This window comes from Perca fluviatilis, chromosome 5, assembly GCF_010015445.1.
Source record: "Perca fluviatilis chromosome 5, GENO_Pfluv_1.0, whole genome shotgun sequence".
In the NCBI taxonomy this organism is placed as follows: Eukaryota; Metazoa; Chordata; class Actinopteri; order Perciformes; family Percidae; genus Perca; species Perca fluviatilis.
Window position 1 is genome coordinate 144,437 of NC_053116.1, and position 22,123 is coordinate 166,559.

General features: G+C 43.2%; 1 protein-coding gene across 7 annotated transcripts in view; it reads left to right on the top strand.

Moving 5' to 3' along the window:
• Window positions 1-22,123, top strand: part of vps13d (vacuolar protein sorting 13 homolog D) — a 134,988-nt gene that overhangs the window by 69,687 nt on the left and 43,178 nt on the right. For all 7 annotated transcript variants that reach the window (XM_039801938.1, XM_039801940.1, XM_039801939.1 and 4 more), the window contains exons 30-39: window positions 1,921-2,145; window positions 2,230-2,519; window positions 3,020-3,153; window positions 11,463-11,618; window positions 17,534-17,708; window positions 18,501-18,575; window positions 18,682-18,882; window positions 19,061-19,150; window positions 19,951-20,091; window positions 20,176-20,301. In XM_039801938.1, coding sequence (XP_039657872.1) covers window positions 1,921-2,145; window positions 2,230-2,519; window positions 3,020-3,153; window positions 11,463-11,618; window positions 17,534-17,708; window positions 18,501-18,575; window positions 18,682-18,882; window positions 19,061-19,150; window positions 19,951-20,091; window positions 20,176-20,301 — 1,613 coding nt within the window. The remainder of the gene's footprint in view (window positions 1-1,920; window positions 2,146-2,229; window positions 2,520-3,019; window positions 3,154-11,462; window positions 11,619-17,533; window positions 17,709-18,500; window positions 18,576-18,681; window positions 18,883-19,060; window positions 19,151-19,950; window positions 20,092-20,175; window positions 20,302-22,123) is intronic.

Below are 22,123 nucleotides of genomic sequence, written 5' to 3' on the forward strand. Positions count from 1 at the left end.
ACCCTCCTGAGGAAACCCATTTCAGCCGCTTGTACCCTGGATCTCGTTCTTTCGGTCATGACACACACAATGAGGCATATTTTCATTTCGTTTTGATTGAACTGTATTTTTGAGGAACTGTCTACAAAATGAATTTTACAAGAAATTCTTCATAGGGAAACCAAAACCCAAAGTAGGCTATAGTATGAAACCATTCATAATGAAACTAATTGCATCTTTGCCTCAGTGGCAAAGTTGGCAGCCTTGCAGTGTGCATTTGATTTTTCTTGGATTTTGGAAAAATAATTCCAAGGCTCGGTTATAGGGGAATTCAGAAAGAGTTGGCCCATTAATGCTGAGTAGCATACATGCTGCTAGATGGTCCCCCATGTGGCCTGTTCCTTAACACTAGTACGGCCAGGACGGTCATTTTGACCATTTTGAAATTTATATGTGTAATAACTTTGCTAAATAAAAAAATACAGTCCTGCTGGTACCTGACTTTTCCTAAACAAGTCTGTATTTTCATTTAAAGTTGTTTTTATATACATTACACAAAAGGCAAAGAAAATTCAATCACTTTTACCTATTTTGGCCATTCAGGGTCATATTGACTGCTCTGACTTTCGCGGTTTTTAGATAGCAGGTGAAGGTGAAACTAAAAATGTGCAAGAACTATAGACTAATACAGGCTTAAATGAACTGACAATATAAGTTATATGACTTACAGTTCTCAAGGATGCACACGTGCCATCTCAACCGGGTCCTCCGGACAGCCTGTCTCTTTTTTCTTTCTCCCTTTTCTCCGAGTGGCACGCGTGCCCACTCGCGTTGTGAAGCGCATGTCTGCGCTATTCTCCGACGTGCTCTCTAACAATCACTGCTGATAGACGGCTTTTTGTACATTTTTGATACCGTGGCGGGAGGAATCTGACCGTGGCGGACCGCCACTTGCCAATCAACATAGAGGAAACTCTGCAGTGACATCACTAAGTGAGGAATTTCAAACAGGAATGTGGTCAAGTTTTCTTCAATCTACAATCATCTGTGGGAGAGAAAGCTCCATTTGGAGTGAAATGTTTTTTTGTATTTTTGTACTTTATACATCTATTACATACACAAACAACTATATAACTAAAAGATGGGATAAATCCCAAAAAGCTTAATAGGGGCTCTTTAAGAATCTGTTTCACTGCTCTCGTTGATGGAGTCAAATGTGTTTGAGCTCTGTTGTGGAAGTTTCCTTTGCAGCAGGGGGGGGAATTTTCAGAGTTTAGTAAATTGAAACAAATAAGACAGACTGAGACTAAAACCAAGTTGGGTTTTTGTATTTTATTAAAAAAGATATATTTGCAAATAGGATCAACATGATTTCACAAAAGGCCGCAGCCCAGTGTGGAGTCAGTTTCTGAAATGACTGAACAGAACACCAGGCTTATATGCATCTTCAGAGTGACAGCACACACGCACTTGGCTTAGTATGACGCTACAATGTTTACATGCAATCTGATACACATGAAGACAATCAAGAAAATACAAGAGACATCTTGGAGACATCTCACCTCCTCCTCCCTGTACGACTGTCATCCCCCCCAGTTACAGCTAAACTGGCATGAGAAAACTAGAGATGACCTTGTAGCCCCTATCTGTTCAGACAAACTCTTTCAGCATTTGTGAGGGAATTAAAGTACAAATGAAACATAAAAATATAAGGAATTATGCTTAAATGTAATTTTCGCATTACAGCTCTAAGCACAGTCAGCATTGCTGCTGGATGTGGGGGGTGTGCTCAGAAATGTGTACTGAAGATAGCTTTCATGGACTGGTTGTAGACTGGGTTGCTGTGTTTTGTCATGGTTGACAGTCGTATTGAGAACTTTATTTACAGTAGAGTTACCAATGATGCCTTTTTAATATTTGGTTTGTATTTCTCTTGCACAGGTTTGACTTCATGAAATCCAAGCTGCTCTTTGAGAGTTTCTCCAATGGATCCAAGTCTGTCAACTTGGTGTCTCACTCCCTGCTGGCATACGACACTCGCTGCACCGGGCCCAATACAAGCTCTGCTGGAGTTGATGGGGCGAGGCGCAATGTCTTTGACTGCATCCTGCAGCCCTCCAAAACTGGCACTAACCGGGCGTCACTGCAGCTGGAACTGCATTACAGGTATCACTGGACAATTGTCCAACCAGAAGTAGAAATGGAGCTTTTAGCTGGTGTTAGGTAGTAACACACAGTGTGTTCCTGCAGATCCACCCGGGACTCGTCCTGCTTCACAGTGGTCCTCAACAACCTGAGGGTCTTTCTCATCTTTGACTGGCTTCAGCTGGTGCGAGACTTCCTGCGGCTGCCAGGGGAGAAGGCGGCGGGCGCTGCTGAGCCTTGTCAGCACTGGCCCAGTCACACCAGCACAGACTCAGGTCCCAGCAGCAGCACCGGGGCCGTCATGCCAAAGACAGTCAAGAGTGGTGTGGTCACCAAGAGGTCCACAGTGCCGGTCACCCAGGACCGCTGCCTTGAACTCAAGATCAATGTCACAGGTCAGAGAAGAGTGAGCCCGCACTGAGAATGAAGAATATGCAATGTACACATGCAGGCTCTTCTAAAGCCAACCGTCACAGCCTGTACGGATCAACTACGGACCATTCTATCATTACTGTATATACGTCGTCACTACCAGTTTATTGATAGAAAATAGAAACCGTTACACCTCATAACAGGAGCTATGGGCTGGGTCCTCCCATACATGATCTTCCACTAAAAATGAAGAAAGGACCTAAATAGCCAGTGAGCTCACAGGTTTTGTTTAGTCAGTATTTACATTTTCATTAATGAGGGTCATTTGTTGTCAACTGATACAACTGTGTCTAGCATATTTCATAAATATAAAAATGCTGTTGAGCTGTCCCTTGACAAAATAAAATGTTGGCCGACAGTAAATGTTCTTCTTCTAGACTTTGAACTTATGCAGAATAAGTTGTAAGTTGATTAGGTGGTGCTGCATGTGGACCTTAATGATCTGGCCTGTGTGTGTCTTCAGGCACAGAGTTTGTGGTCGTGGAGGACTCGTCTTGTCTGGATACCAACGCCATCATCCTGAAAGGCACCACTGTCCTCACCTACAAACCGCGGCTGCTGGACAGGCCCTTCTCTGGCAGCCTGGCAGGAATAGAGGTTATCTCCCACTGTCAAACAATACTACTGACACTACTAGTTGAGGATTCATTTAACCAAGTATACCAATCTCACAGAGACTACTTAAAATATATTACAAATTAACTCAAATACTGCTGCTGCTATTCAACTTTATTTATAGTGTCAAATCATAGCAAGAGTGTAGGTTTCCACTGAGTAAAGCCCTAGTTTGACGCTTTGTCCACTCCCTTTGTCCGAATCCACATCAATAAATCCACGGAACCACTCGTAGAAAAAACATATCCGTTTACTCGGTTAGCAACATAAACATCAGTACAGCAATAGTACGGAAAATAAATGTGATTATTAACGGCAAAAAAGGGAAAATAGAAAAAAGAAGATCAAAAAACTGTGAGGCTCCACTCTATCCTTGCCTGGCTGATCACTCCGATAACCCCTTTTTTTACTTTACCTCACAACTCTCGCGAGAGTATTCTATGCAATTAAAGGTGTATACGGTTAAAAGTAACAATGCAATATTTCCAAAATATCACCAATGTAATATAAATGCATTCTAAATTATCCACAAACATTTTAAATGATTAAACAATTACTTGCATTACTGTAAATATTAACTATAAATATTACCCCCAATTTCCTCAAAATAAATGAACAATGAAAATTACCATTTAACACAGTTAACTGCATTTAGGCTACTACATTACCAGCCCCTAATTGTTATCAATGTCCTTGAAACAATTAATCAAAACTTAAATTAAAGGAGCCTACATGCTAACTAACTAAAGAAATCTTCTTGGTCTTCGCCCTGTCCGAAATAGGGTCTTTCCTTTGGAACAGTTTATACATTGTCCTCAGATCCTTGAAGAAGACATAGCTTTGTTATAGGGCGACAAAGCTCGTTGCTCTTAGTCTTGACTTTCACTTGACGAACGAAACCTTTCTTGTCAGGAAAAGTCTCCACAATTCTCCCAAGTGGCCATGAATTTCTGGGCGATGTATCATCCACAATCAGCACTACATCACCAACACAGAAATTTCTTCCAGGAGTGGACCATCGTTGACGTTCTTGGAGCTGCATGAGATATTCTTTACACCAGCGTTTCCAGAAGACATCCGCGAGGTACTGGACTTGCCTCCATCTGCGGTTAGCGTACTGGTCATCCTTGCTGAACACTCCAGGGGGTAACTCAGGCTTGACCTTGAGTAGCAACAGGTGGTTGGGCATTAAGGCCTCCAAATCGTTGAGATCCGAAGATACCTGGGTGATTGGCCTGCTGTTTATGATGGCCTCAGCTTCACACAGCAAGGTATGGAGACCTTCATCCAAAAGTTGTTCCTTCACTGTGATGTTCAGAATTTTTCTCACTGAACGGATCAGCCGCTCCCAGCTTCCTCCATGGTGAGAACCTGCTGGCGGATTAAAGTGCCACTGAACTCCCTTTTCTTGCAAGTTCTTTCTTATCTTGCTGGTGTTCCATTCTTTTATTGATTTCTTTAACTCACTGTCAGCCGACCTGAAGTTAGTTCCATTATCAGAGTACATCTCTTTGACTTGTCCTCTTCTTGCAATAAATCTTCTAATTGCATTGAGGCATGCATCAGTGTCAAGGGAAGATGCGACTTCTAGATGTACGGCTCGTATGGCAAGACATGTAAAGATGACACCGTATCTCTTTATTCCTCTTTTCACCAGAAACGGACCAAAGTAGTCAACGCCGACTCTTATGAATGGAGGACTGTCAGGCAGGACTCTGCATCTTGGTAGATCAGCCATGAGTTGCCTACCAGCCGTTCCGTGTAGTTTCTTACAGCTGATGCACCTGGACAAAAACCTTCTAATAGCCCCCGTTTGCTCGGGAGACCCCCAGAATCGCTTTGAGCGTATTGCCAACATGTGATTTCTCCCGGCATGAGCTGTAACATCGTGAATGTGCTCCAGCACAAGTATTGTGATGTGTGAATCTTTTGACAAGATTGCTTGCTGCTTGGAATCCTCTGGCATTGCTGCGCGGCTCAGCCTTCCACCAACTCTGATAACTCAGTTTTGAAGTACAGGGTTCGGCTTGTAGAGAGAACTACTTTTCTTTACCCTTTGATGTTTCTTTAACATAGTCAAGTCTTCGTTGAAACTTTGTTTTTGACAGTATTTCACGATCTCTCTTTCTGCTTCATTCAAACCTTCACAGGTTAGATGTGTTCCTTTGAAATCTTTCTTGAACTGATTAATTCTGTTTTCTCCGTGTGAGTTTGATTCCTTTCTCTTTGCCTTCAGTTCCTTAAGCAAATCTTTAAATTTCAGAAACCACGCCACAGCGCGTTTAAGTTTTGTCCAGGATGAGTAGTAGGTCATCAACTGTTCCATTTCATCTTTGGGCTCTTGCGTCTGAATAACATGCACTTGAACTACCTTCTTAACCTCTGAGTCGTCAATGTCCAGCATTCCAGGATCTGGATTCTTGGGCCATTGGTCTTGTGCACAGAGCAGGAAACTTGGTCCTGAAAGCCAGCTTTCATTATTCAAGAATGCTTCAACAGTCTGTCCTCTCGAGACATGATCAGCAGGATTCAGACTGGTACTAACATATCTCCACTGAGTAGTCTGAGAGTGCTCCAGGATAGTTGTGATCCTATTGGCAACGAAAGTCTTGAATCTTGTGCCTCTGCTGTTCAAATACTTTAGCACAGCCGTGCTATCTGTCCAAAAGATTGAGTCGTTAAGTTCCAGTTCAAGCTCTTTCTTCAGAAGCTTGTCCATCTTGACGGCAACTGTGGCTGCAGTCAATTCCATTCTCGGTATGGTTGGAGACTTTAAGGGCGCAATCCTTGCCTTTGCCATAATCAGGGTGGATTGAGCTTCACTGCTTGCAGTGCGTAGCAGTAGGTAGCTTGTTGTTCCATATGCGTCTTGACTAGCATCAGCAAAATGATGTAACTGTGCAAAGACTGGCACACCAAACTGCTTTGACTTAACACATCTGTCAACTCCAAAGGTCTCAAGCTGTTGTAAACCAAACATCCACTTTTTCCAGCTCTTAATGACGTCATCAGGCAAGTCTTCATCCCAACTATACATCTGCCGACATAAGTCTTGCAAGATTCTTTTGGCAGGCAGTACCACTGGAGCGAGAAAACCCAACGGATCAAAAATGGAACAGACAAGGGAAAGCAAGCCTCTCCTAGTGTGTGGTCGAACTTTGAGGTTGATATTGAACTTGAACTGATCCGTTTCGGCACACCACTGGATTCCCAATGCTCTCTCCATTGGCAAGTTATCTTCATCCAAGTCCAAATCCTGAAAACCCTGGGCCCTTTCCTCTTCCGGAATGGAATTGCTCGACCATTTCATTAGTCGAAATCCACCCTTTGCCAACATGCTCCTCAAGTCAGCGCAAAGGGTGATTGCTGTGTCTTCATCTGTAACTGACTTGAGACAATCGTCTACATAAAAAAGTTTCTTCACTGTTTTGGCAGCTTCTTGACCAAATTCATCCTCAATCTGTAGCACATTTCTGAAGTGCAAAGGTTGCAACACTTGGCGAAGATGTCGCGCCGAAGATGTGTACCAACATCTTGTGTTCGACAAGTGCCTGCTCGCAGTTCCCATCAGGCCACCAAAGGAACCTGAAGAAATCCGTGTCTTCATTGCTAACTCTGACCTGGTGGAACATAGCCTCCACGTCAGCCATGACCGCCACGGTCTCTTGTTGGAACCTTAAGAGGACCCCCACCAGCGAGCTTGTTAGGTCCGGTCCCTGCAGGAGCTGTTGGTTCAGCGATGTTCCTTGAAAGCTTGCTCCATAATCAAAAACAACACGCAGTTTTTGCTTAACTGGATGTCTAACTGCGTGATGAGGCAGATACCATATTCGTCCCTCAGTTCGCTGATGTTCACCGCTATCCAGCTTCACTGCTTAGCCTTTCTTGAGGATGTCATCCATAAATGCAGCGTATTCTGCATGAAACTTGACATCTCTGGAGAATCTTTTCTGTAAGTTCAGCGCACGTTGCTCTGCAACTGATCTGTTGTTTGGCATGTACAATGACTTGTTCTTCACCGGCAAGCAAACACTGTGATGACCATCCACAAGTTTTGAGGATTGAGACACCATGTCCATAAACTGGTGATCATCTTTGGACGTCATCCACGCACCTTACCACCTGCAGTGGCTCCATCGCTTTGGGAACATTTGCTCCTATGAGTAATCCAACCTCTGCTTGGATAGTGGGGAGTTTCACCTCCTTCAGATGAGGCCAACTGTCAACGTCCTCTTGGCGGGGAATATTATCTTTGGTTACAGGTATGTTTTTCTGTGAAAACACCTCTGAAAGCTCAATAAAGTGGTTGCCATCCAAGCTACTGATTTCCATGCCATTCACAATGCAAGTGTTAACAATAGATTAATTCCCCATTGTTTGCAACAAAATGCTTGTATTGCGTCCATTCATGCTCAGTTGGTTTATTAATGACTCCGTAGCGAAAGTAGCTGAGCTACCTGGATCCAAAAATGCGTACGTTGTCACTGCCTTGGTTCCCTTTTGTGCTTTGACACACACTGGAATGATCGAAAGAGCACAGTTTTCCTTACCGGCCCCCGGTGACAGCAAAAGTTTCTTTCATGTGTACAAGGGTACTTGAAACAGATTGCTGCTCACAACGCTCACTTGCTGTTTCTTCTCGCAAGCCTTTAGTATTCATGTGGAGCAGCGTGGGATGCAGTCGAGAGCATTTTTGACATTGAGCCTTTTCTTTACAGCTGCTGCTCATATGACCATGTTTCAAACATGCAAAACACAGACCCATGCTTCACAGGAAGTCAATCTTTTCTTTGTGCGGCTTGCTTTTGAGTTTTTTGCAGACTATGAGACTGTGATGCTCTCCCTTGCAATAAACACAAGGCTTGCTGTTTGCGTCCACAGATACATTTTGTGTTTTTGGCATTGGTTGTTTGTCATTTTCAGTCTTAAATTTGTTTTCAGTTTGGGAGGAGACAATGGCTGCTGTGAAAACTCTCTTTGGTTTGAATGTGTCTGCGTACTGTTGATTTGATTTCTGTTGTACTGGAAGTTTTGTCCTGGTGGTGGTTTCTTGTATGTTCCAATAAAGTGGATGTAGTATATATCTAACTTGCTTGTTGACAAATTCGACAAAATCCTTGAACTTAACCCTCTTTCTTGTATTTTTTTGTAGGTCGCATGCAGACTTTCTCCAAGCTTCTTTGAGCTTGTACGGCAGCTTGTTAGCCAGTGCCTTTATGTTAGCTGTGTTGTCCAAGTCTTCCATGTAGCTGATATCAGTCATTGTGTTGCAACAGCCTGTGAGGAACAATGCAAAAGACTGCAGTGCAGCACCATCTTCTGGCTTGATTGTCTGCCAATCCAAAGCCTCCTTCATGTATGCTTCTGCTATCTTGTAGTCAAAACTCCTTCAACATTTCTTTCGCTTTAGCATAACCTGCTGAGGGTTCCATGTGAATGCAGCTTTTTACCAACTCATGTGGTTGTCCACTTGTGTACTGCAACAAGAACTGTAGGCGATCACGACTGTCACCAGTTCGACCTTCTACTCCATGTTCAATAGATCTGATAAAGGATTTATACTCAAGCGGATCACCCTTGAATGTTGGAATAGTGAGCTCAGGGAGTAATGTGGCTTTGTGATTTTTCACAAGGTACTCAGTGACGTCGACTTGTTGAGAGATAGCCTTGCATAAACTGTCAAGCACTGGTCCATCATTGAGGTCCATGTTTGATGCAGGCAGGGCTCTTTGTGGTCGTGCTAGCTGAACCTTGGTCTCAAAGTTGGATGTAGGCGGGGTGTGCTGTGTAGATGGTTGGTAGATGGGGTTCACCTTTGTTTCAGCGATCTGTTCATTAGCTTCTTTACTGCTCTCAGCTGCTTGTGTGCATTCATATTTTTGCAAAATTTCCATTTTTGCATCTGACTCTGCAAGAGCAGTCTGCATTGCATGCATCTCCTTTCTAGCCTTTATCGCAGCCTCTATTCTTTTTTGTTCAGCCTCAAACTCCGCCTCTCGCCGCTTTTCTTCTGCTTGCAGTTGAGCTTCCCTGCATCTTTTTTCAGCATGCCAATCTGCTTCTTCCTTTTCTATTGCTAGCTTCTCTTTTAAAGCTGCAGCCTTTGCCTTTAATGAAGGACGCTCCATTTCTGCCTTTATTCTGACTGAGGATGATGATGACACACTTCCACTTTGTGATCCAGATTTGCTTTAGCGTTTCGTGGTGGTTTTTGATGAAGTAGACCTACTATCTGTGGGCATTACTTGTTTATCACACTCTTCAGCCTGCTCAGAGCGTTTCATGACGTCTTTCATCCATTCCTCACATTTCCAGAAGAAATCATTTATTGACTTATTTTTAAGATCAAACCAGTTCTTTTGATTATCCAGGAATTCTTCTTCAGACATAAATCTTCTCAAACCAGAATTTAAGTCGGAAAATTCTTGCTCCAAACCACTGAAGTCCACACGCAATTTATTTTTAACCATGTCAGCATTCGCATCATCTTCCATTAATTGCTCAATATGCTTTACCATGCTCCTTAACTGGGTTAGCTTAGACCTGCGTGCATTGAGTTGTCTAGACTTGTGTTCCTCAACAGCCTTCTCAGTCATTTTTACTGTCCGTTTTCCACTGTCTTGTTCATCCATAACAAGCGAATGTTTCCACACTTCCATCCATCCATCTTCGTCCGCTTATCCGGTGTCGGGTCGCGGGGGGAGCAGCTCCAGCAGGGGACCCCAAACTTCCCTTTCCCGAGCAACATTAACCAGCTCCGACTGGGGGATCCCGAGGCGTTCCCAGGCCAGGTTGGAGATATAATCCCTCCACCTAGTCCTGGGTCTTCCCCGAGGCCTCCTCCCAGCTGGACGTGCCTGGAACACCTCCCTAGGGAGGCGCCCAGGGGGCATCCTTACCAGATGCCCGAACCACCTCAACTGGCTCCTTTCGACGCAAAGGAGCAGCGGCTCTACTCCGAGCTCCTCACGGATGACTGAGCTTCTCACCCTATCTCTAAGGGAGACGCCAGCCACCCTCCTGAGGAAACCCATTTCGGCCGCTTGTACCCTTTCCACACTTAATTAGTGCAAATGTCAAACCGTAGGGTGAGCTTAACACACACACACTGCGTTCCACTTCTTCGTTCAGGCGAACGGCGTCCTTTTATTCATTTATTTCTCTATTACGGCGGCGCACACACCAACCGCACTCCTCGTGATTTCAGTTAACGATCTGCCTCAGAGCATGAAAAGCTTCAACTTACAGTTTCAACGCGAAAGTTTCCTCCTTCCGTCCTTTGTCTCAAGTCAGGCAGTTCCAAAGTCCAATAATCCGTGCAGAGTGAGTTTTTTGACTAAAAATGTAGGTTTCCACTGAGTAAAGCCCTAGTTTGACGCTTTGTCCAATCCCTTTGTCCGAATCCACATCAATAAATCCACGGAACCACTCGTAGAAAAAAACATATCCGTTTACTCGGTTAGCAACATAAACATCAGTACAGCAATAGTACGAAAAATAAATGTGATTATTAACGGCAAAAAGGGAAAATAGAAAAAAGAAGGTCAAAAAACTGAGGCTCCACTCTATCCTTGCCTGGCTGATCACTCCGATAACCCCTTTTTTTAATTTACCTCACGACTCTCGCGAGAGTATTCTATGCAATTAAAGGTGTATACGGTTAAAAGTAACAATGCAATATTTCCAAAATATCACCAATGTAATATAAATGCACTCTAAATTATCCACAAACATTTTAGATGATTAAACAATCCTTTGCAATACTGTAAATATTAACTATAAATATTACCCCCAATTTCCTCAAAATAAATGAACAATGAAAATTACCATTTAACACATAAATTAAAATCATTTATCAGTTAACTGCATTTAGGCTACTACAAAGAGTTATCTCAAGACACTTTATAGATAGAGTAGTTCCATCACCACACATCTAATTTACAAGAACCCAACAATTCCCCCCAAGAGCAAGCATTTAGTGGCGAGGAAAAACTCCCTTTAAACAGGCAGGCACCTCAGACAGAAGCTGGCTCTTAGTGGGCAGCCATCTGATGCAAACATATTATTATTAATGCTCCACTAACCTACTTGTACTTGCTAACATTTATACAGCTCAAGCTCCTCCCCAAACCCCTCCTACCCTTGATAGTCCCAAAGTATGGAGTGTCGCTCAGGACAAAGTGATACTTGTGGTTTTTGTATGTAATATGGGATTGGTGGTACAGGAGTGCTACTAACTATAATCATCATGTTATTAGCCATGATTCCGAGCTATCCCCCTGACCCCCCAGGTGTTTTCATGTCGGCTGGGCAGTGAGCTGGAGACGGCCTTGTCCATAATCGACCCAGTCAACATCCAGGTGGAGCTGTGTGGGAGCCCCACATACCAGAGCAGCTCCGGTCTACTGGACGCCTTCAATGTGGAGGACATCCCACCGCTGCTGGAGGTCAGGCATTAGCACAGCACAACTCATCAGCTCAACCAAAATGTTACTGGGTTAACTGGCAGCAGAGTCAGGTGGTATAGGCTTAGGGCCTGTCCCATTTCTCCCCCCTTAAAACTTTCACTTGGTTTTGAGTGCCCTAGACAGTAAAGTGCCCTTGACAAGGGAACTGGGGGTGAGGATCTTTCCCTATGAAATGGGACACTACTATATGCAAATTAGCGTAGCGAACGTGCTCAGCTACGTCACGCGCAGCTTCGATGTGTCTACGGTAGTAGCCTGTACCAAAGCTGTACTATTTTCATTCAGGAAAATGCCGGTTCCAGCGGTTGTGTTGCCTGTTTTGTGGGCTGTGTTGGTTTATTTACGTCTGATTAGTCAACGGAGAAGACATGTGCAAAACAGAAGACGCATTCGCCGTCTTCTTTCCCTTGTGGACTTGTTTCAGGTATGTTGATTTGTTTAAATATTTTGACGCTATGTTCAACTCAGCTGTTGATGATTTAAAGCTAGCAGCTAGCCCAACTGCAACTACCTGTTGTTTGTGTCAGTAAAATAAAATAAGACAACCTACACATTCAGATCGTATAGTTAAATCCAGTCTATGGTTAAATCATTTAACGTAATGTAGCATTTAACTGTTTTTGATAGGTAGTCATTTTCTGTGTGTGCTATGAGGAGAAAGTAAACAAAAACAAGCACTCAGAATAGTCCTGCTAGACCAGTGTACAAAACTTTCTGCAGTCCTCTGGGGGGAGGGGTGTAGCTGAGACCTCTAGGTTGAGGTTACATATTTCAAAACTGCTGTTTACTGAACACAAGATTGTTATTGTAAATGTCACCAATCTACACTGTCTGTGGAATGTGTTTTTATTAGGCTACTAGATCAAACTGGTGTTGTTGGGCCATGACTTATGCAATAATGTTGATTGTTGTTCATTGTTTTCCAGATTGACCGTCCAGCAACATACTGCAGGTTGAATATGGACGTGCCCATCCTACGCCTGTGGTTTGATGTGGAGTTAGAGACCAAATGCTCTGCAGCGCCTGATGCGGAGATAGCAGGACCACGGCTGGGGGAATGATTTTGAAGTCCTGATCTACGTCTATTGGCTTCCCATGAACTTTCCTATTGTGTGGTGTCACGAGTTTTTGGTGTGCCCAAATCCACTGTTCACAGGATTATACACAAGGTGGCACAGTTCATTTGGGACAATCTCCATAGAGGCATCGCCTTTCCGAAGCCTGCAGACCTGGACACTGTGGCTGATGGATTTGCCCAGCTTTCTGGGACACCCCTCGTCAACAACGCTGTTGGTGCTATTGATGGTTGTCACATAAGAATCAAGCCCCCATCACATCATCGTCTGGACTATCTAAACTACAAAGGGTTTTACTCAATAAATGTGCAAGCCATCTGTGACTCTACTGGAAAGTTCCTGGATGTTTTTGTAGGCTATCCAGGTTCCGTACACGACACACGCATCTTAAAAAACAGTTCCTTTTATCTAGGGGTGCAACGGATCAAAAAACTTACGGTTCGGATCGTTTCTCGGATCAGAGTCACGGATCGGATCATTTTTCGTGATCAGCAAAAAATAAAATAAAAAAAAAGACAAGACAAATAAAAAATCCTGCCTCACTCACTGCATTTATTTGGCATTATCAGTTGTGACTGGGCTATTACTAGTACTGGGCCTCTTTATCTTCCATTCCTCCACTGCTTGTGTCAGTACCTGCACAAGATGAGTGCTTGTGTGACTCGTAGAGGGGGCGTGTCTGCAGCACAGGACTTCTCATCTCCCAGTCTGCTGTGATGAAGTGAGCGGTTATCGTCACATAGCTCTCCGTTCCCGTGGATGTCGTAACGTGGCTCAAGCACTTTCAGCATGTGTTTAAAGCCCTCGTTTTGCACAACCGAATATGACCTCATGTCTGCACCTATAAACACACCGATAGCGTTTGTGATGGCTTTAGCCCAGTCTGATTGTGTAACAAGGGGCTGCTTAAATGCCGCGGTGATAAGAGGTTGTTGAGCAGCTTTCGTTTTCACTCCTGTCAGTGAAACACCGGGGTGATGCCGCTTCAAATGCGTGGCCATGCTTGATGTGTTTCCACTGTCATATGGCTTTCTTGTGCCACAGTGCCTACACACCATCACGGTTTTATCCACTAACCTCTTTCCTTCATCATTATATTTGACAGGGAAGCCAAAATGCTCCCATACAGGGGATTTAAATGACGCGGAGTGTTCAAGCTCCTCCGTTCCTCCGCTCACCATGACCACGCTGTGTGTGGACTGAAGATGCGCACAACTTTTTTTTTTTTTTTCAGAAATCAATCCGCGGATCACGTGTGTGCCGAACCAAAGATATTTATCTGAACAGATCACGGATGAATGACGATGCGTTGCACCACTACTTTTATCTGGCCAGAAAGTATCCACCCAATGGATACTTCATCCTGGGAGATGGTGGATATCCTTGTTTGGAGACACCAATCTGCCTCATCACTCCATATAGGGAACCTGTGAATGGTCGGGAGCAAAGAAAATTTAACTACCATCAATCAAGGGCACGTTCCATTGTGGAGAGAGCCTTAGGCATTATGAAGACTCGTTGGAGGTCCACACTTTACAGGGCCCTGGAGGTCAGTCCTACATTTGCACCCCAGGTCATAGCATCCTGTAGCATCCATAGCATTCCTGCACAATGTTTGCATTGACAATGGAGATGTCCTGGAACCTGACAATGATGTGGCACTGGACATCCTGGACCCTGATCCCCCCTACAAGAAGCTCCTGAGGCACACGAAACACCAGGGAATGCCACAAGGGACATTCTTGCTGCCTTGAGCTACGCACAAGCCCCTCATTAGAAAATTCTGATGAAAATTGTAAATAGTTCAACACTCACACATGCACATGTTCTTTTGTGCTGTTCTATTGTGGAGATATGGTTCATTTTTTAAATTTCTATTAAACTTATTATTTTGATTATGTTGATGATGCTTTCTTTTATAATGATCTAGATATGCAATTTGTGTATTAGGATGGTGATTGGTCAAAAACCTAACACACATTTTCTTTAACCCATGAAGAGGTTTATTGAAAAACTGCACTGTTCAAAGATTGAACACTTCAATTTAAAAGAACGAACAATTTATATAAAAACAGTGCTCCACACTTACCTGAGGATTTATAAATAAAAATATTGCAGATTCAATATTGAATATTTTAACATCTGAACACTTTTTAACCACAACAGAACTATTTTTCTGACATTTTGTCCACAAGTTTTTCAAATAGGGTTAAAAACCTCTCCGTTTTGGCCTCTGTTTCCTCGTGCCTTTTCTGCTCCTTAACTGATTCCGCTTTAAGATAATCCACAATGACATTACTGCCTCTCTTCCTCTTTCTGGGAGATGATGGGGTTGTGGTGGCTGGAGTGGCCGGGGAACGAGTAGTGGTTGATGTAGTGGGATGAACTGGGGTGGTGGGAGGAAGAGTAGATCCAGGCTGAGAGGCAGAGATGTCTTCCTCAGGGGGTTTAGGTTCGTCTTGGGGTTTGACAATGGCCTGGGGAGGTGGGGGGGGGGGTTATGTGCATCAGTATTGCACCAGTTATAGGATATTTTTTTAAACTATCCAAGAATTATCTTGTACCGCTTCTTCAGATTCTCCCACTTCTTGCTTGCCTTCTGTCCTGTAATTTTTCCTTCCAGGCCCAAGTCTTTCACTGCTTTCCTATAAACATACAAATATGATGAATAGCAGCGAGAAGCAATGGCAGCAAAAACTGTCCTGTCCTGTTAGTAGTGTCCTGAGGAGTTTCCTGGGACAGTCAGACATATGGAGTTACAGGACAGTGTCTGACTCTCCCAGGACACTACTAACAGGACAGGACAATTTTTGCTGTGAATAGCTGTGTCGAAATGCATTGTAGCTGGGGGCTAGAGCATTAGCAGACATTGATATTGTTATCAGTTATTGAATTGAATTTTTTTTGTAAACCTCTCCTCATTTTCTGCCCTGAATCTGATGAGGCCAAAGGTCTGCTCCACAGTCCCTTAAACATAAGACACCAGTTGCAGCTTTTAGTGAATTGCAAATTAACAGGAGAGAACAAGACGGATTTTTGAATGGTCGATACGATCTGATTAGTGCGTTTATATGTACATAACTATCCCAGTTACTCTAAATGCAACCGGGATAGCCTACTCTTGCATGCATGATCTGGTTTGTAACAGAGCAGCGGTCATTAGAATAGACGTTAGCTTTCCTGTTAGCTTCCCCGTTAGCTTCCCCTTTAGCTAGCTTCGTGAGATATTTTCTAACATTAGTGTTCAAAACTCAACAGTCCTTTTGGATGTGCATCAAACTAACACATTCCAACATATTTCGTAATTTTAACATGCTTATTTGCAAATATATACTTAGAATTAAATTGTTCCTTGCCAGCGGTGTCCGTCATCTTGGTTGAAATATTTTGGCCGGCTCGCTGAGTTCGGAAGGTATCCTGGGTAATTTCATCTCCCACTTCATTTTAAGCCTGCATCGGACCGCACTATGTGTTGAGGGTGGATTTTAAGGGGAAAATAGCACTCCCCCTTTCTCCCTAAGTATTGGGACACACTACCCCTAAACGAGAACGTGCAAAAACAAGGGTTAGGGCAAAAATCTAGGGGAAGGGGAGGTATTGGGACAGGCCCTTACTGTCACTGTGGGAAAGGGGGCTTACTGCAGAAACAAAACCATAGCATAAAACGGAGCATACTCTCCGTACAGCTGCTTCTCCACCAACATGTTCTACAACTTTTCAAAAAACTAGAAGGTTCATAAGGTTCTTAAGCCCATTGTTGTCTGCGTTTTCACCGCGGGTTAAAGACTGGTGAAGATTAGGCACATTAGTCCGCTGCAGTATACAGCAACATGACAGGACGAGGGCTGCTGGGGGTGCAGGGGTGAACACAGTGTGCAGCCTGCAGCTCAGTGTGCCTGCCCGTTTCATCTCAAAAACACTTGGAAAAAGAAAGAACCTTAGGTTTTGTCTAATAGCGACTGCATGTTGCATGTAATTATTGGGATGGAGAGGAGGAAAATTAAACTAAGAGTATCCCTCTCCACAGTAAATCATCTGTTTGATGGTTATTTATTCGTGCTTTAAAACACAACTGTGTGAAACAACCAGAAAATAAGGTTTTATTCCTCTTTTTCACAGCTTGAATGTGCTCTCAGCTGGCTAGCACAAACTCTTTTTGTCTTTTTTAAAATGAGTCAGGAAGCCGACAGCAAAGCCTAACTTTCGTTTTAATGTTTTCAACCAAAGAGAAATGTTCTCACCTTGTCCTGAAATGGTCATAAATCTACACTAGAGTACTTCCTTGTTTTATGAATAAAGCGGTCCACGCATTTTGTACCTATTATTGCCTTCACATGTTTAATTTAGGGCTACCAAATGTACAAAGTGTTCTTCTGGTCATAAGCACAACATTCTGCCTGTATAAGACTTTACTGCAGTGATATGAACAATATATTTTTACTTCTTGCTTAGTGCTCAAGTCTGTCAGTGTCATTTCATTTCTTGAGCAGTTTCTAAACTGTTGGCTCTTAGAAGAATACTCCAGTGATTTAGTCTCTAGTATGGGTCAAACTCTTAAAACAATGGCTCTTATATTTCCTATAATAAAGTTCTCAAACTTCACGCCTCCAGGCTTCCTCTTCTGAATGTGTAGTCTGGAGGACCAGACTGAGATAGCCACGCCACTCAAATCATTTTCTCAGATTGGACAACTCAAAACCACAGAAGACATACAACAGTTTTCACAGGGTGACTAGTACTCAGCATTAGTAGTGATGTGACTTTGGCATGCAAACTGGGTGGATTGGCCCTTAAATTGTGCATGTGATTCTCTGGCAGATTCAGTTTCCTACTCTGGACATCCGTCTGTCCTACAACGACATTCAGCTCTTCTTGGCCATCGCCAAGTCCCTCCCTACTGCCAGCTCTGCAACGCCCTCTGACTGTGATGCCAGCAGCGAGCCCATGGTTGCCCCCAAAGACAGCTTCAGACAGAAGACAGAGGCCCTCATAGGTATGTGAAGACCAGCCAATAGAGGGATTTGAAACTGAAGCTTTTCCATCCCGACAAAAGTATAAAATCTTTTTTTCACAATTATTATCAGTGTCTAAAATACATCCAAATATTGTAGTCATAGCACATCTTCAGTTGTTTGAAATTGTTATTTTTTATGTCATTTGGCTTAAAAGTTAGCAAGGTGACTAACTAACTACTTTGAGTAGTGGCATATAGGAACGCTGTGTCACAGCTGTACAGATACAAACCTAGAGCTTGACGTCAACCAGACGCTGGAGATTCAATTCAATTCAATTCAATTCAATTTTATTTATAGTATCAAATCATAACATAAGTTATCTCGAGACACTTTACAGATAGAGTAGGTCTAGACCACACTCTATATTTTACAAAGCCCCAACAATTCCAACAATTCCAGTAATTCCCTCAAGAGCAAGCAGTGCGACAGTGGCGAGGAAAAACTCCCTCTTGGGAAGAAACCTCGGACAGACCCAGGCTCTTGGTAGGCGGTGTCTGACGAGCCGGTTGGGGGTGAGATGTCCTGGACTTCACTCCCCCACCATCATCAGCAACGCAGCTGTAAAGTCCAGCTCAGCACATGATGCTCGCACCAAACACAGACTGAAACACATCTCAGCCAGCTCAGGGCCTCTCATCAATAACTCATCCTAATTCCCTCCTTCATCCCCCCACTGCCCCCACCATGCATCATCTGATTCTGATGCTGTTATCCCACTGCTTATTCCTGCTCTCAGAAAAACATTTTATGAATGTGTTTTGTCTCCACAGAGGGCCAGCTGACCCATCTACAAGACCTTGGCTTCAGGAAAGAGGACTGCAAAAGAGCCCTGATCCACTGTAAAGGTGAGTGAGACCTTTACCACTGTTCTCCACACCTAGTAATCTGACAGTAGTCTCTCACTATTATTGAATGAGAACCTATATAAAGACAGAACAATGCATCCCTCAGGCCAGCTGGACCAGGCTGCCACGTGGCTGCTGGAGAACGCTGAGAACATAGTGGGCCATGCCAGAGCCAGGACGGACTCTGGCTCCAGCAGCCATTCAGCTCCTCTGTCTGGGGTGGAGCTGAAGGCTGAGGGCGTCTGCATCTGCTTCATCGATGACTGTCTGGACTGTGACATCCCACTGGCTGAGCTCACTTTCTCCAGTAAGTCTTATTTACACAAGATACTGCATCAGACTTTAAGGACTCCAAATGTAAGTATTTGAGAACTGTCAGTCATTATGCTTCATTATGCTATGAACAGTGCTTCATAAACAATTATTAACTGAAGCTGAGGACGAATATGTTGTATCTCAGCCTGATCATATCCCTGTCATTGCAGGGCTTTATGTGCTGCAGCGCATCGGTTCCACTCAGGAAGGCAACGCCAGCTTCACTCTGTCTGGAGACTATTACAACAGAGAGTTGTCGGGTAATAAGATTAACTTGTAGCATTAGAACATTTATTTAATGTTTCAATGATCTATTGTGAACATTTTCCTGAGCGTGAAGAGAATTCAGCTGCTTGTTTGTTCAAACCTATCAAAACCTAAAACAATAGTTCAATTCCCAACAATATGATGCAGAATGTGTAGTGTGTCACTCTCATAGAGTTTGGACATGTGAAACACAGACACTGTGCTGCCCACTGCTCAAACAGCCAAGACATTGCAGAATACAACTAGAGAACATGTGACGAGATCACATCAGCCGCCAAATCAGGCATAAAGTGATGCCTTTGCTCGCTTCACACCCATCTCCAAACTCTGCCTTCATTTTGATCTCAACTTCTCTCAACAGAACAGACACACACACACACACACACTTGGCAAGTACTGAAAACCTCCTCTGTGGTACTCCCCCCATACAGAAGGTGTCTTTAGGACCACATGATAACACACACACATGCCCACGTGCACACACACACAGACTCACAAGGTGAAAACAACACCAGCATCGCTGTCATGGCTGGTAATGACACAGCCAAAGACTGTGTCAGCTGTGGCTGAGCAAGACATTGGTTTAGAGGCACTGTGTTAAATTTCACAGTAATGTCATATCAATCAAGATGTTCTACAGCAAAGTGCAGAGCATGTGAGATATTATCAACAGATTGATCAGACCTGTAAGCAAAGTGCAGTGGTCCAACAGAGATGAAAATGTTGCTTTTCATTAATGACAAATCCTATCTCAGTTGGTGTGTGTGTGTCTCTGTGTCTGTGTGTGTGTCAGGCTGGGAGCCCTTCATCGAGCCCTGGCCCTGCTTCCTGTCCTGGCAGCAGCAGGCCGCCGGCCGTCTCCACCCTCCACGTTTCAAGATGGGGATTCGAGCCAAGCAGAGACTGGATGTCAACATCACCTCTGTCCTGTTGGGTGAGTAAGGGCTTCTCTGCACATTCACTTTGAGGTTCAGTGTTCTGTCACATCATTCAGTACACACTTATCTGGTCCTTCCAGAGCAATACAACACCACCAAGAGTTCCTGGATAGCTGACTACTGTAACAAGGAGGGACAGACCCCCCTGTCTTCACCCCCCCTGCCCTGGATGGGCTCCTCAGTCGACCCACCCAGCTTCAGCCAGAGTGAGTTCCAGCTACACACAGTACCACAAAGAGATTCTTCACAGAAAAGTTTTGAATTGATTTAGTGGATGGCCAGGGATGGCATCCTGGATAACAAATCAGGGCTCGACAGTACAGTTGCTAGGTAACCATTTTGAGAAATTGGCAACCTAATCTTGGCACCTTTTAACATATAACCAATAAGGACAGTAAACTGCAAAATAAAAAAAGTGGTAATTATTAGAGGTGTGTGACGAGATCTCATCCCATGAGATCTCGCGAGATTAAAACATGACGATCTCTCTCTCTCTCTCTCTCTCTCGGCCGAGACACGCGTCCGCCGCGTGCAGTTCACTGTGGCGCTGTCTTGCGCAGACCAATTTCTCTGTCCTTTTTAAAATGAAAATTGTCAGAAAGAGGACAGCAAAACCTAACTTTACTTTTAATGATATTAAACAAAGAGAAATGTTCTCCATTCGTCCTATAATGGCCATAAATCGATACTAGAGCAGCCTACTTCCTTGTTTACTGCTGCAATGAATAAAATGCAGACAAAGGAGCATGTCATCTTCACAAAAATCATCTGTTGAGTGTTTGACGGTAATTTATTTGTGGTTTAGAATGTAATCACTGTGAAACAATAGTAAACTAAGCTTCATTTCTCTCTGTCTACTGTACAATGACAAATTCAAGTACACAACAACTGGTCTCAACTACTGCCAGAAAATGCTTAGTTATGTTGTAACCTTGGTTCTCTGAGTGAAAACACTCTCTCTCCACCATACATATGGAATAAGTAACAGTGTAATTGTTAGTTATACAGGAGAGAAGCCAGTCATATAAGTTTGTGGCAAAACCTTTCAGTGCTCTTTTTATTTTTATATTTCTTCATTGTAGTTTTCTGTAAAATAGTGTTAAAGTCTCGTCTTGATCTCATTAACCCAATTTTGTGTCTCGTCTCGTGAGCTGGGTGTCTAGTCACACGCCTAGTAATTATTACTGTTGCAGTCAGAACCAGAGAAGTGCACGCGACAACGCCGCAGGCAACAACGCTGCACGCAACAAAGCTGCACACATGCATAACCCATAACAGGCTTTTGTTTTAGAGACAATGGTGAGCAAATTAAGTTATTTGACTGTGGGGTGAAAAATTGGACTAACCCTTCAGCATCACAATGCTAAACTGCTCAAATTGATTGAAGTGAGAAAGAACCAGATGAACCTGAACAAAAAACAGAAAGGAAATGTGTTCATTTTTGGGACTTTGATGTCACAATTTCATTATTAGGCTAACATATAACTGCATAGTATCTTAATTATCTTACTCAAAATATAAATGGAAACTATGTATTCACTTCACCAACCAGAAGCTGATGCCTGCTTGCCAGCCTGGCAACCACTTTTAAAAGTTAGTGTTGAGTCCTGTAAATGTTAATTTATTAAAAAAAAATCTAATGAAGAAAAGATAACAGAATAGCCAAGTGACCATTATAAATATTTAAGCTTAGATTAAGCTTATTCTTTATATTTGTGCTAAAGGATTTCATCTTTATTTGCTTTATTTGTTTTTAGTTAAAAAAACAAAAAAACAAATCAGCGTTACTCCGAACTGACATGCACAACATTTCCACTCTTGGGAATTTGCACAATTACATACACATTGAAGATGATCTTTGGTCAATTATATGTTGATCAATCAACTTAAAGGCCAATAAAAGACATTAGGGCTGGGCGATATGGAGAAAATCAAATATCACAAATACATCGATATCGATACCGCAACGATACTGTAGTGTTGACTATTGGTGCTTTCACAGAATATTTATACAATGAGATTTTTGAT